This window comes from Podarcis raffonei, chromosome 6 (genome assembly GCF_027172205.1).
Source record: "Podarcis raffonei isolate rPodRaf1 chromosome 6, rPodRaf1.pri, whole genome shotgun sequence".
Taxonomy (NCBI): domain Eukaryota; kingdom Metazoa; phylum Chordata; class Lepidosauria; order Squamata; family Lacertidae; genus Podarcis; species Podarcis raffonei.
In genome coordinates, this window is record NC_070607.1 from 51,259,307 (window position 1) to 51,275,638 (window position 16,332).

At 42.0% G+C, this 16,332-nt stretch overlaps 1 protein-coding gene across 1 annotated transcript; it reads right to left on the reverse strand.

Moving 5' to 3' along the window:
- Positions 1–1,687: 1,687 nt before the first annotated feature.
- On the reverse strand, positions 1,688–12,415 carry LOC128415928 (chymosin-like). Its single transcript, XM_053392795.1, has 9 exons — positions 12,360–12,415; positions 11,038–11,194; positions 9,723–9,840; positions 7,839–7,957; positions 6,192–6,373; positions 4,745–4,852; positions 4,011–4,167; positions 3,025–3,123; positions 1,688–2,049 (listed from the first exon to the last, which is right to left on the reverse strand). The coding sequence occupies exons 1-9, from the start codon at positions 12,413–12,415 to the stop codon at positions 1,909–1,911; spliced, it is 1,137 nt and encodes a 378-aa protein (XP_053248770.1). The 3' UTR covers positions 1,688–1,908.
- Positions 12,416–16,332: the final 3,917 nt, after the last annotated feature.

Sequence of the window (16,332 nt, forward strand, 5' to 3'; positions counted from 1 at the left end):
CAGAAGGTTTTTGAATGTCCAAGTATGCTTTGTTGTCCAGATCATCTCTATCTATGTGCTTGTTGACACTTTCTCAGAACTCTAGTAGGGTTTGTGAGACAACTCTTTCCCTTGGAGGAGCCTTGCTTGGTTTATAAGAGCCAACTCCTTGGGGCTGAGGTCCCCCCCCAATAAAATATTTGAGTGGACCCGTGGACCCCAAAGTTGATGGCCATTGCCATTCAAATGATGTTTGTGTACAGCATCATATGATTGATTATGTGGCGTGAGGCTTACCTGCCTCCCCCAATATTTTATTTAACTTGACACCCCAAGGTTGGACATTTTATCCTTAATAATACTTTCCACCAGTTTTCCCTGGAGAATTGTTATGGTAAGCAGCCTGCTATTTCCAGGAGGCCCCCTGGATCCCTTCCTAAAAATTGCTGATACATTGTCTACTTTCCAGGTCTTGGGTATGATGGATGATCTTAGGGACAAGTAACATGTTTTTGTTAGAAGATCAGTGATTGCACATTTTCATTCACTGAGAACTCTTGGGTGGGTGCCATGTAGACTCGGTTATTTGTCCATTTTTTATTTTGTTTATTAGGCTTAGAACTTCATTTCTTATCAGCATTCATCAGTTCTTCAGAGTTGATCCTACAAAAGTTAAATTATGGTTCCGGGATCTGCCCAAAATATTCTGTTGTGACAGCTGAAGCAGAAAACTCAGTCAGCTTCTCTATGATTCCCTCATCCTCCTTTAGCACTCATTTGACTCCCTTTAGCCCAGCCATCTCCCTGCATATTTGAAGTTCTTCTTGTTAGTCTTAATTTTTTATGTGTGTTCATCAATTTCCTTTCTAGCATCCCTTATGGTGTACCTGCACATTTATTTATTTTTTGGCCAATGTTTGCAGTGATGGAGTGTAAGATACAATTACCCGGGGTGGGTGCGTGGGGCAAACCCTCAAGGGTGGTGGGGCACAGAGGAAGCCCACTGCAGCTTGCCTCGCAAAGTGGCACATGCGACGCACTCACATTCCGCAGCCAAGCAGAGGAGGGAGGTGGCCACACTGTAGCCAACTCTCCTGCTCTCCGCCCCTGGGTCAGGCTTCACCCGGGAGTGGAGCTTACACGAGGATCCACTGAGTGAGCCTGTCATGGGGGCACTTGGTTGCACCCCCTCCGAAGCAATACACCCAGGGCCACGGTCCCCCAGCCCCCCCACCTTACTGTCTGCTTGCACTTTTTTCTTTTCTTTTCCCCCCTCACCAAAGTTTGTGTTATTTTTGTTCTCAGTTTGGACAAGACTTTATTTGTTAAGGGAAGCCTTTCGCCTCTAGTAGCTTATTTGACTCTGCTCTTTAACCATGCTGGTATCCTTAGGGCTTTCATGGTATCTTTCCTGATCTGTAGTATACAGTCAGTGGGTGGTGAAGCAACCTAAAAACTCCTTGACCAAAAGACTCACCCATGTTCTAGCATGTTGAAAAGGCTGCCAAGTTTGGCCCTTGAATCAGATGTCTCATCTGGTCAGAATGTGAAATTGTGAAAGGAGGCAGTGAAAACAGATGTTGCCCCAGAGAAACCACTAGATGGTGAGGGGGCACAGTCATTTCACTGCCACCCAGTTTAGGACAATATGTGATTATCCATGAGAATAGCACCTCAGCTTCAATCACATCCAAAAGCTTAGCCATGGAACAGTTTATTAATTTGAAATACATAATTTTCAGATCATATATGCCACAACAATGCTACCACCTGCATCTTCTTTGAAGGCATCTGACGAATATAATTTTTAATAGGACACCGAGTGATAGTATTAGCTCAAATACATTGCTATGAAGTTACAACAACATTGGCATTAGCTGATTAAATGAGCAACTACAGCACTTGCATAGTTTAAATGCAGAATTTTTTTTACACTGCCTTTGCCAGTCCAACTTGGTTGTTCCCCCTGTCAAATATACTGTAGTATTCTCTGAGGAACATATCTCCTAGTATCAAGTGATCATAATCTTTGCTGCCAGAGCTAAAGCCACTCTTGCAATGGCCGTTATCCTAGAAAGAAAGGAAAAGATATCCTTAAGATGTGGGTGATTCAACTTCCATATCAACCAAGAAATTAATCAAAGTAAAAATGCACAAGGAAGGGTTTCCATATTTTAAACCCTAGCATAAGGTAACATTCCAACAAAAAGAAGGCGAAGGAAGGATTTTTCCTGGGGGGAAAAGTCTCAAAAGGAGATAAATATTGTAGATGTAACACTAGGACAATAGTAATAGCACACAGTGTTGTAAATTCTGTATTCAGTCTATAATAATTAGCACAATACCTTAATAATGAACAACCAAATTGTACAAGTTAGCAAACTATTTTTAAAATTATAGGCAGTCTCCACAATTAAAAATGTTTTTTGCTCTGCTCTGTTGGAAGAAATAATTGCATTGAAATGCCATCTTATCCCCGGAATTATGCCGGCTTAATGATGATAGAATCAGTTCCAGACAAGGAATCTTTGCCAAGCCTACTTGGAAATGTTGGAGGTTTAAGCTGTGAACTTCTGTTCGCAAAGCAAATCCCCTACCACTGAGCTATGGCCCCTCCCTATGGAGTCAATGGAGATCACAAGAGACTTATTTCCGATCTCCTCCTCGCTCCACCTCTCCTGCTAGCTATAAAGGATAGGATCACTGTGTCCCTCTGCCAATAGAAGCCCTTCTTCAGGGCTACATGTGGAGCATTAGGATGCTGCTGAGAGTGAGATTTAGAAACTCTCTAGATTGTGTTGTCACTACAAAGAGGAAATGAGGGGAGAAAGAACATTGGCCTTTTTTCTATAAGACATGCAAGTTTGGGTCCAGCTCTTCTGACCGTCTCAGGATATCTAATAGGCTTTCTGCCCCAAAACGTATTTCTTTTCCCCCTGTCTTTAGCCCATGTGTTTGTAAATATTTTGCACTTCTAATCTGACCCAAACTGTTTGAACCTGCATTATTATGGCAAGTAGATAATATTCCAGTTCTATCATATACCTTATGAGTATAGGCTTGTGGAGTTAAAGGATATTGAATTCCGTTGATTACAAAAACAACATTTGGCATTTTGCGGAGGTTTCTGCAGTTGAAGGAATGCTGAAAGAGATAAGGAAAAGAATTGAGTTTGGACATTATTCTGTTCATGAAGGAAATGAACCAGCAAACCTCAAGTTTGCTCAAGAAATGTCATGGATTTGTCCCTGAGTCAGTCTCAGGAAAGCAAACATACTGCTTTAAGTGAGAACTTAATAACCATCTAGTGTAACTCACAGGTTTGAACAGCACAATGTAGAACACTGTAGCACAGAAGCACGCCATCTAGCTGAATATTACAAATAAATCATCTCAACACTTCACATCTAAACTTCACAGTCTAAAGCAATGGAGATGATGCAAATGGGTGCTGATGGCAGGCTGGTGTACAATCTGTGTTGAGAGATATTGTTTGGAAGAAACAAAGCCAATGTATTTTGCAGACAGACTACAGTACGAAATAACAGCAGTGCTCTCTCTCTCCCCCTTCCTTTGCTGGATGTCACAGCTTATTTTCTTTTCCTGCCATTTCCATTGTTGTAGCTTGGATGCTCATTCACATTTGCATGCACGTGCAGTAGGTATCATGAAGAACCATGAAGGCCAACACTGAGGTACCAGCAGCTGTAGTCCAGGAGGCAGGGACACTGACTTGGGCCCCAGATTTTGGGTGCCCAATGGCACCTGCGACGTAACATGACGTGTTGACATTATGATGTCCAATGCAATCTCCGGGGTCATGTCTGAGGTCTCGCAAAACCTCCAACATGACTTCCGGTTTCTCCTGAAAGTTGCTTCAGGAGCCCCTCAAGGCCTTGGATGTGGATTTGTACCAGTGCCTAATCCTCACCACCTTTCGTTGTGCGCCTCTGAAACCGGAGCTCCGGCTAACAGAGTATGGTGTGTGGACACTAGAGTGATAAGGATGATACAGGGCCTCTTTCAGCTACAGTATGAAGAAAATCAGCAAAAGTCAATCTTACCTTGCCAACGGCTTGCTGGATTTGGTTAATTTCAGATTTTGGACCAAGCAATAAGGACGTCCCTGTGTCAAGAAGTGCTTGACAGCCATCTCTGCAGGCAATCTTCTTAGAATTCACTAGAATGCTGAGAAATTGGAAATCATTATATTCTTTAGTTTCTGACATGAAACATTTTAAAGCCACACTGTATGGAGCAGCTTTCCAGGGTTTCAGACAGGGAGTTCTCATAGCACTGCCTGAAGATATCAGTTATGGAACCTGTGACCTTCTGTTTGCAAAGCAATTGATCTGCCACTGAGGTAGGGCCCTTCCCCAAACATGGGTTGATGTTTTTTTAATGGAGAGTGGGATGTGATAAGTACTTTCAGGGAGTTGCATTGGAAATTGTAGAAGGCATAAAACAAAACACATGAACTACAGATTGTAAGCTGATCAGGGCAAGGGCCTGCAATCATATGCTCTGTTAATGCCATTTACAAGAACGGTTCTATATAAGTCATCCTAACAACGGACAACTAGAAAACACAAAGTAAGTTGCACATTCGTATTTGCATTTTATTGCCCTCCATCTCTTCCTGTTTAGCTAACTAGTAGCTATTAAAATTATTCAGAAAAACTTTTCAGTTTTATTGTACCCAGTCAATATGTTAAGATTAACAATAATGTTGCTAATACTACTAATAAGAATAATTCCTGCTTACCTGTCCACGGCAATCCGCCATTGATATTTGACAGGAATCCAGTTAATACGACCAGTAAAATAGGATTGATCAATTCCACCAAAAATGACCATGCTCCCATCTGTTTTTCTGAAACATAGATATATAGTGTGCTGTTGTCAAGTCATTCATTCAGAATAAGCTAAACTGAAGTGAATGTACCATGTTCTTGTTCCTCTGTCCAAATTAGAGAGAGAGAAAGGAATTTTTGCAGTGCACCAGTATCTACTGGTGAACACTGAACAATGAAGGGTCTAAGATTTTGAAAGGTGAATGCTGTTCATGTACTTTTCCTTTCTTGTTCTATATATCACCATGCTTTCTGTTCAGCTCTGTATATCACACATTGACTTCCCCCTTCATAACCTTCGTAAGTTTTGTTCTTCTAATTGGTTTTCATTGTGATTTTAAGCAAGCCAGTTTGGGGCAGTGGAGACCATTCTACTCCACCAACCCCAGTCTACCTTCAGCCAGCCTCACCTGCCTGCTTGCTTGCACCCAGCCCAGGGAGTGTCACTGTCTGTCAGATTCCTCCGCTTTAGTCAGTCTCATTGCTGCCATTATGGTGGAGAATGCAGAGAAATGGAGAATTAGCCGGCTTCATTTGTGCCTGGCTCTACTTCCACCTACTGCTTCCCTTCCTGCCTTCTGCCCTAGAAGGGCTTGCTACCTTCCTTTCACAAAACCATTAAGTGTGCAGTGCTGGGCACACTTACTCAACAGTAGAGCTGACATGTACAGGATGAATTGCATATTATCCACCTAATGTGATGGAGAGATTTATCGTTATTGATCTACTCCCTTTAATGCCTTTGCATTACAGACCTCTAATTATTCTGCATGAGGTAGGATTCTGATTTGGAGCAAAGACTCCAGAAGTATTAAATGAAAATCATAAGTGAAGTTAGCTACATGGATGTGTGTGTGTGTGTGTGTGTGTGTGTGTGTGTGTGTGTACCGTATTTCCATGCATTACAGAATAGTACAAGAATTAGAAGCAGGGGGGTTGGCCTCTTCACTCTCTGCTTCAACTCTGTCTCCCTCCCTCTCTTCCACATTAACACTTAGCTCACCTGAGCTTGACTCCCGCTCTGCTCTGCTCTCAAGGAACAAGCTGCAAGGGGGGTGCAGTCGACTGCTGGGTACTAGAAAACCGGAGGGACCTTTTCTTCTTCATCATCAAGTAGCCTTGACTACAATAGCTTATTCATCCCTGGAGAAGCTTAGCATTCTGACCAATTTGAGGATGGGGATTCCAGTCCCCTCTACCCATCAACCTCTGTGCAAACAAAGCACAGTGGCAGACAGAATTGTACAGCAGGCAAAGCAATAGCCAACCTGTAAAATAATCTCAGGTGCATTTTCCTTCTATGAATCCTCCAAGTACACACAACAAATCAATTTAGCAATAAAGCAAAATAGTGTTTACCCGCTGAGATAAACAGAAAATTCGTCTTTCTCAAGCAAGCCTTTCTTCATCAGGTTATCAATGAATGAACTTCTCCGCCCAGGGCCTAAGCCGAGGATCCCATCATATATAGATTTGGTAAAGTATTCTGACTCCCTGGTGCTCAATCCAAATTCCATATCAGAAATAGTAAGATTGGATATCTAAGAGAAACACAAAATATTCCCTTACTTTTGTATCATGCAGTAAAGTACAGAGCAGGCTTTTATGAGCATTGCATACAGGCTACAATCCTGTGCATGTTAACATGAAAGGAAACCTCATTTGACCTTTCAGACAATAATATTCAAACATGGATAGTGGCAGGTAATAAAATATTGGGGGTGGCAGGTAAGTCCCATCCTGCATAATTGATCACAAGACACAGTCCATGAGCACCATTTGAATGGCAAAGCCCATTAACTTTGGGCGGCGGCCTCGTCAGATAATATTCGGGGGATGAAGGGACCATGGCCCATAGGAATTGGCTAGTTGGCAAGAGCAAATTAGGTCCTAGTTTTAAACCTGTTTATTCAGAGGTAACGGTAAAGGGACCCCTGACCATTAGGTCCAGTTGTGGCTGACTCTGGGGTTGCGGCGCTCATCTCACTTTATTGGCCAAGGGAGCTGGTGTACAGCTTCCGGGTCATGTGGCCAGCATGACTAACCCACTTCTGGCTAACCAGAGCAGCGCACGGAAACACCATTTACCTTCCCGCCGGAGCGGTACCTATTTATCTACTTGCACTTTGACGTGCTTTCGAACTGCTAGGTTGGCAGGAGCAGGGTCTGAGCAACGGGAGCTCACCCTGTCGCGGGGATTCGAACCGCTGACCTTCTGATCGGCAAGACCTAGGCTCTGTGGTTTAACCCACAGCGCCACCTGCGTCCCACTATTCAGAGGTAGGTCTCATCAGTTTCATTGATATTTACTTCAGGATTGCATAACCTTAATAATGCAGCTTTAATTTGTGCTACTTCGAATCTAACAACGACAATGTTAACATGAAAGGGAATCTCATTTGACTTTCAGACAATAATATTCAAACATGTATAGTGGCAGGTAATAAAATATTGGGGGTGGCAGGTAAGTCCCATCCTGCATAATTGATCACAAGACACAGTCCATGCACACCATTTGAATGGCAAAGCCCATTAATTTTGAGGGGCAGCCCCCGTCATATAATATTTGGGGGATGAAGGGACCATGGCCCATAAGAACTGGCTCCTATGGAGAGTGGGCAAGAGCAAATTAGGTCCTAGTTTTAAACCTGTTTATTCAGAGGTAGGTCTCATCAATTTCATTGATATTTACTTCAGGATTGCATAACCTTAGTACTGCAGCTTTAATTTGTACTACTTTGATTGTAACAACGACAATTTAAAATAAACTTATTGGTTACCACATACTGTGTTCTGAATTCCTTGAGGAGCAGCCATCAATGTATACATACTGTGCATAAATATCTCCACAGAATATAAAGGGCTGATTCAGTTTTTACTGCTTTAAATTTTCCAGGATTCAAAAACATTGAGAAGTATCGTCCTTGGAAATGCACAGAAGAGTCAATATTTTTATAAGCTGGTATTCTCAACTTGTCCTGTATCTATAAAATACTATTAGTTTACCTTGACTGTATCAAGTCCAAAGATCCCTTCCATGCTTCCTTTCCCATACTTAATGGAGAATGGCTGTTCTGTTCCTTGGAAGGTAGAAGACTTACGTGGGTCAAATCTATGGTGTGTTTCTAAAGGCAAAAAGGAAACAGAAATAAATTAATACAAAAACAGCTTTTAATCAGTGATGAATAGCAGAAACAAACTGAAGGTATAAATTTTCTGAAGAGAATAATTGTAATAAAAGGACATTGGAAAACACTAGGGAAACATTTAGATAACAGGAGCTGGGATGTATTACTTTTTTTACTAATCTCACCAAACACAATTTTTTTACTAATCTCGCCGAATAATTGTTGCTTTTGAATTATGGTGCTGGAGGAGACTCTTGAGAGTCCCATGGGCTGCAAGAAGATCAAACACATCCATTCTGAAGGAAATCAGCCCTGAGTGCTCACTGGAAGGACAGATCCTGAAGCTGAGGCTCCAATCCTTTGGCCACCTCATGAGAAGAGAAGACTCCCTGGAAAATATCCTGATGCTGGGAAAGATGGAGAAGGAGACGACAGAGGACCAGATGGTTGGACAGTGTTCTCAAAGCAACCAACATGAGTTTGACCAAACTGTGGGAGGCAGTGGAAGACAGGAGTGCCTGGTGTGCTCTGGTCCATGGGGTCATGAAGAGTCGGACACGACTAAACGACTAAACAACAAAAGACTGTCCCCGGGACAGGTGAGGCTGTTGATCCCTTATTTTCAAATCTGAAAGTTGACAGCTATATACAAGGTGGGGACTCAGACTGAGCACCTTGTAGCTGAGAATGGCAGGCTCATGCTGCTCTCTCTGTATTAATTGTAAATTACTGTAAATCTTCCAAGAAACTCATTACTTCTTTTTGGAGCTTGTTTGCCTGCCTGAGATCATTACACCTGATCACTGAAAACTAAGATCTCTCTCTCCAGCAGTGGAGTGTCCTGTTTTGCCACTTGAAGCATAATGGGATGTGCCCCCACTCTACTACCCTGCCTCCCCCCCTCCACTGCCACCCTTACTTGGGCTCTGTGGGGACACTGATGACACATCAGGTAAATGGGTATAGGATTGCAAGCCCATATTCAATTCCACACATATTTATTTAGACGTTGGCCTCACTGAGTTCCATCAACCCTACTCATATGTAAATAGAATTATGACCTGAGTCTGCAATGCTGGATTGTGAATAATGAATCCATTCCTTTACACAACTTCATAGGCCCTCCCAGGTCATTTTTAATATCAGAGTGACATGCATGAAGCCTTTTTTTAATAGTCAGTTACTTACGGCACCCTGCCACCCTTACTTGGGCTGTGTGGGGGCACTGATGACAGCTGGTTCCAGTGATATTTAGCAAAGTCTCACTGAAACCAGTGACACAGAACACCCACGGGTGCCACCTCTTCTGCTTCTGCTGCCCGGGGTAGCTACCATACGCTGCCTCATGGGTGGGCCAGCTCTGTCTCTTCTTCCACCATATATATTTCAAAGAACCACATTGTTTTAGCATTATCATTTTGTACCGGTCACTAAAAATGACTGTGCACAATGATGGGAACTGGGTTTTACAAAACCAAATCTACTTGATTTATTGTATACTCTAATACGTGTTTACTCAGGAGTAACATCTATAATTGAATTTAATTTCTCCCAGGTAAGTGAGCATATAGGATTGCAGTCTATGCATATTTATTTAGAAGTCCCATTGCATTCAATGAGTCTTACTTTTAGGCAAATAGAATTAAGGCCTCAACCAGACTGGTTACGATATAATGAACTCTTTCCTTTATGCCACTTCGTTTCCTTCCTTTTGTATACCTGGCTAACATGCTTAAACACTTGGACATTCTCAGTTACTTACTGCATGCTTTATCCTTGCAATAGATAGATGGCACCCAGAGAGAGGATGATCCAGTGTCAAACAGAACCTTGAATGGCTGTGGTGGGGTTCCAATGTAGATAGTTCCATAGTATGTCAGCTGTAGATTTATAAAACAAATATGCATTGCAGCACTACCCTGCCTCTCTCTTTTTGCTTTACATTTTAGTTCCTCATACTTATGCAAAATAATCCTGTAACTAAGAGGTGGGGTGGGGGAGAGGCAGAAATAAATCACAGTCTTTCATAGGGTAATGTGGAAAGGACCTTGTTCAAATAAATGAAAAATAAACAGTATAAATTGTTGAAACTTGAAAGATGCAGCAGTAGAGCTGACATGCCCTTCCCATGTATATCTATGCATGGGCAATAAATACCGTTTATCTCACTTAATCTTTAGCCTTTTCTTCTCTTGAAAAGACTTAGAATCAGAGGCAGCAGAGGTTTAGAATCTGAGTTTTCCTTCTCCTAGATGGGCTACATTCCCAAGTTAACAAGCCCCATTTGCCCCTCACTTCCCTCTACAGCAGGGGTAGTCAACCTTTTCATACCTACCATCCACTAATGCATCTTTCTTGGTGGTAAAAATTTCCTTACTGCTCATCAGTGCTCAATGGAATGAGAATTCAGCTTGTGCCGTAGAACCCCCTACCGCCCACCCAGAATCCTGAAACGCCCACTAGTGGACGGTTGACAACCCCTGTTCTACAGCATGTACAGAAACCGCTTTCTTGACAGTTCCACCCACTATTAGTCTCATCCGCTCAATCCACCAGAGCCTGTCTTTTCATGCAGAGGATGTTCCCAACTCACCAAGGGCCTCAGACCCATCGGCTCCCCTCACCTGCTTTAGCTGGCAGGGCTCGCAAACCTTTAAGGGTCTTTAGCAAAGAGACTCTGAGCAAGTAGAAGCTTGCAAGACGACAAACCACCCCTGTTGAAGCACTGTATTCTACACCACTACAGATATTACAGATGCGAGAACTCTGATCTCTTTTGCATCTGGCCAATGGGATTTCAATGGGGTTCCAAAGTGCTTAACTTTGGATAGTGCTTAACTGGGTGCAATCCAGCAACTCGTCCCATAGAAATAAATGGGGCTTTGATCTAGCCATGGCTAAATCCCCTTTCCATGCTTTTAGTGGGAATGAATCATGGGTGTGATTTGCTTAACTGATTATGTTGACACCCCCTGGGTGTCAGGAGAAATATGAGGTATTTCAATCAAACATCAGGAAAACATTGGTGAAAATTTGCTCAATGGCGCAGCAAATTGATAAAAGCAAAGCAGACTCACATCCTGGAAGTTCTTAAGTGGTTTCTTAAATCGGCCACGTTTAGAAAAGGTTGTGATAAATTCTGTATCAATGTCATGATGGGTTTTCTGAAAACTTTCTAGCAAGTTTTTCTCCCTGAGCATCCCTCTTCGCGTCTTCTCTCTCTGCAATGGAATCCTGGTACAAAATAAATGAATGATTATGCTTGGATTCTTTTCTGCTACTGTAAATGTGCTTATTTTGAAATCAGCCTTTCATAATTAATAGGTTTAATGCCATCACCACATCCAAACATTCTCAACTACCAGGTCTAAGCATTTCCAAAATTAAGGCATGTAGGAAATGAAACTTAAAGGTCACATCTACTCAACATGACCAAAGTCGTTCTCAGCATCAATAAAGACTAATATAGATTGCAATGTTGCATACAGTCATTCATGCTTCTTCTCCATTGACTTCAACAGGATTTGAACAGGTGTAATTTGGGATTAGAGAACCTGTAGATCTCCAGATGTTGTTGAATTCTGGCAACGTAAGGAGAACTACAACTTTCCCATCCCATCTGCAATAGAAGGGAGAAACACATATGGATCTGCTTCATCTCTCAATAATTTTAAGGAAGTTAGCCAAAAGAAAAGAAAAACCTGTAGATCTGTGGGTGTTTAGCATTTGACTGAGATAAAATGAATTCTTGAGATGCCTTTTTGTTTCAATTACTGTGAGCAGCAGTTTAAAGCATGCTATTGTACCTTCAAATAGTTGAATGCCAATAACAGTTTGGCAGTTCCACCTTCTTTTGTCTCTTCAGACATGAGCATCACCCTGCTAGAGGGCTAGCAAAGGCAATGTGACATATTGGGTTAGAAAATATAACACACACACACACACACACACACACACACACACACACACATGCAACTCAAAAGAGCTGAACCAAAAATATTGCCCTGTCTCTAGTTAGAGATTAGTCACTTTTTCTTAGTAAAATCTACATTCTTTAAATTTAGAAAATTAACATTATATCATATCATTGATTAAAAAAATCTGAAGATCCTAAAATGACAAGAAAATCAATATTTCAATAGTTAATTTTAAAAACAGTTAGAAGTTGGCCACTTTTTCCAATCTATGTCCTGCTGCACTTTTGGCTCCTACAACATATTGCTTTCCGCTAACAGTCAGTTAAGTGTGTACACACACACACAAAAAAACCCCCACACCTATAGATGTGTTATTAGTTCTGAAGATGGAATTCACATTCCCTCTCTCTCTTCCCTTGCTTTATTAATTAATCGGAAAGCACAGCTGTAAAGTAAATATTAGCAACTTGATGATCACTTACTTAACAAGACATTCAGAGAGAGCAACAAAGGTGAAGAGAATTGCAAGGCACTTCATCCTGCTAGTTCAGCAGAGGCTGCACCAGTTTCGCTGCTAATTGTTCTAGAAACTCCATTATTTTATAGCTGCTTGAGAAGTAACCACCATTTGCTAAAGAACAGGTGGTCATATTTCATCACAGAAAGTCCAGCCCATTCCAGGAAACCAGAACTGATCAGTCACATTTCTTTGCAAATATGTGGAAATCATACATAATATTTCAGCATATACCAGGCATCCCCAACCTTTGGTCCTCCAGATGTTTTGGACTACAATTCTCATCATCCCTGACCATTGGTCCTGTTAGCTAGGGATCATAGGAGTTGTAGGCCAAAACATCTGGAGGGCCAAAGGTTGGGGATGCCTGGCGTATACCACTGTAAATATAAACAATTCCATTGAATATGTTGCCTTGCATTCTATTTCCAACTCCTGTTTGACACCCTGGAGACTCACTGACAGTCAGTGTAGTCCAGTGGTCTTCAACCAGTCCAGACAAATAATGATTGAGCAAAACAATTATTTTAATAATAATTTTTATAATTATTAAAATCATGTAATAATAATTTAATATATTTTTTTTAATGTTGGAGCAATTCATACAGGTGAACTGAGCACCAAAGAAACCCAAAGTTTGCATGCTTGTTGTCTTTGCGAAGTTGTCTTGCTTGCAGTGGAATTCTGTGGCTTTTCCTCATACCGGGGTGGTCCTTTTTTGAGAATTTATCCAGTATGACAACACTGCTTTTAATACAACTTAGTCAGCTACTGCCATCATTGACATTTGAAGTGAAGTGCCTGCAACTGCTAAAGTTCCAAGGAATACATCGCCTGCTGTTGCTGCTATTGCCATGTGATCTGTGGAGGCCAGATCTGCTTGGAGGAGCTACTCATCTCCTCTTACCCCAGGAAGGAAATGGTGGAGGCTGCCATCTTGAGTCTCCTAGGTTTTGCATCCACCCAACATGATTCAGACCAGGCCCCTTCTGCCCCCTCTTCCCTGGCAGTGGGTAGGGTGCCATGTTTTTGCTCGCCTCAGGTGCCAAAATGTCTTGGGCCAACCCTGGAGGGGAAAACCCCCCTATAACAATAGCAACTGATTGCATTCTTGACAATTAATAGCAATTCCCTTTATACCAAATAATAATTTGAAATTTAGATCCCTTGATAATTACTGTTACCAAATAGGAGGGCCATTTGCAGTGAAGCCATATTTTCTCATAAAAATGTAAATGAATGATAGTTAATTGTTGTTTCCCAAGTTCCTCATAATTTGATAACTTTTACGCTGCCTTACTTTGGTTTATACAGCATGAATTTTTTGAACTCATTTAATGACCTCAAGGCCTAGATTTAATTACTGATTTTTTTTATTAGGCCATAGGAATTCATTTCTCAAACATTGCCACATTCTCGCTGTTTCCTCAGTAGCTGCTATAGGAAGATGTTGAAACCAAAAAAAGCTTATACTGGATAAGATACTGATCATTCTTGCATATATTCATCTGGAAAAAGCTAGTTTTAAGAATTCCCATCTTTCCATTTTTACTTTATTTATTTTTTCTTCCGAAGTATAATAATTTACTGAGCAGGGAGAGTCTGTGGCAGAGAGAAATGCAGAAGCAGGAGAGGAGGGAGGCCAAGAGGCAGGGATGAGTCAGGCTGGAGACGAAGCCAGGATGTCTCCCGCTCCTCCTGCGACAAGCTACCCTCCCTCCTGATCTCCCAGAACTAGAAGAGGTATGAAGAAAGAGGAGCAAAGATAGGTGCACCAGTGGAATCTCAGATTCCTTGGGAGGGACCTGGGAGAGGCGGAGACTTAGGCAGCTGTGGGAAGGCGAAGACCTGCAGTCCCCACAACTGCCTCATAGGGGCAAGATCAGCTGAGAAGAGCTGCTGTGCTCACTAGGCCTGCTACTCTTGAGCAGACCTTGTTTCTTCTAGTAAAGAATTAACTTCACTTAGTCTGTGTGATAAGGAAAGTGGGTGGCGCTGTGGGTAAAACCTCAGCGCCTAGGGCTTGCCGATCGCATGGTCGGCGGTTCGAATCCCCGCGGCGGGGTGAGCTCCCGTCTTTCGGTCCCAGCTCCTGCCCACCTAGCAGTTCGAAAGCACATCAAAGTGCAAGTAGATAAATAGGTACCACTCCGGCGGGAAGGTAAACGGCGTTTCCGTGTGCTGCGCTGGTGCCGGCTCGCCAGAGCAGCTTCGTCACGCTGGCCACATGACCCGGAAGTGTCTGCGGACAGCGCTGGCCCCCAGCCTCTTAAGTGAGATGGGTGCACAACCCTAGAGTTGGACACGACTGGCCCGTACGGGCAGGGGTACCTTTACCTTTAGTCTGTGTGATTTATTGTTGACCTGCTTTTGACACCCACTCCTGGCAGCTAGCAGCCAGAGCAGAAGGTGGGGGGACAGGCAGTTCACTGCACCAGCCTGGGCTTGGGTGAAAGAACATGACCACCTAATCCATTCACTCTCCCCACAAGCCCAGTGCAGAGAAGGTTGGAGTGCTCTGTTACAGAAGTATTTTAGAGAGCCAAAATTTTATGAAACTGTTTTTTTTTTCATTAAAAATGTTTATTTCTCTTAAATAACACAATTAGTTCAGGTCCTGACAAGCATCTGTATAGAAGGCAATATACAGCTTATATGAGTCAAAACATTTTCTAATGTGTGGGAAGTCCTCTGTTTTTATTTCTTGCTTCTTAATGGGTTTTTTTTTGTACAGTTGTACCTCGGAAGTCAAACAGAATCCATTCCAGAAGTCCGTTCGACTTACGAAACGTTCCAAAGCGTGGCTTCTGATAATTGCAGGAAGCTCCTGCAGCCAATCAGAAGCTGCAGAAGCCCCGCCGGATGTTCGGCTTCCAAAAGAATGTTTGAAAACTGGAACACTCACTTCCAGTTTTCGATTGTTCGGGAGCCAGAACTTTCGACTTCCAAGGCATTCGGGAGCCAAGGTACGACTGCATAGTTTTATTTATGTGATTGTGAGATTATATATATATATATATATATATATATATATATATATATATTAATGATACAGCAGAATACATTGCAAGAGAGCCGTTATGCTTCAAGCCTTGTGCCAATTTCATTTTATTAGTCAGTTTTTCCACAATTGCTATCTGCCATACTTGATTGTAACAATTTGTCAAAGAGATAATCTCCACATTCTTCCAGTGTCTCCTTATTACAAGCCTGTCCTCTAGCAAAATGGAACCTATTAAGGGTTTGAACTGTAAGTTAGTATTATCTTGTGTGGAAAGATGGAACAGCAGAAACTCTGGACATATTGTCCAGCAATTGCTTTTATTTTGACAAATATTTGGCCCCCAAACTGAACCACTTCTCCACATGTCCACCATGTATGTTGATTAGAGCCAAATGGGCCATATCCTCTCCAAGAGTTTGGTGAATAAGACACTCTAATATGGGCTAAACATATAGGTGTGAGATACTATTTTTGCAATATTTTAAGTGCTATCTTTCATTGAGGTTGAGACAGATTTAAAAGGAAATTTCCCCACAGTGATGCCCAGACCTCTTTATTAACAGTGGCAGTAGGCTTCCCACATCTGACTTAGACCATCAGATGTACCCATATCTATTAAGATTAGCATACTATACAGTCTAGACACCAGACTCTGTTCCATCCATTTCATGAAACCGTTGATGTGCTCCGATATTATCAGATACAGTTCTAAAAAGGGACACTTATTATGAGAGTGGTAGGTCTTCATGAATATTATAAAAACTTCTTCCCTTACAGTGTGGTTCTTTCAGTTAAATTCTGATATTTGCTTTTTAAAGGTGGAAGTTGCTAATAAATTTCTATGCTAAAGCTAGGCAGGCTTCCCTGTTCTGAAATCTGGACTGAATGCTGTCCAAAATTCAAATGAAGCTGGACAGACTACAGGAATTTTTCA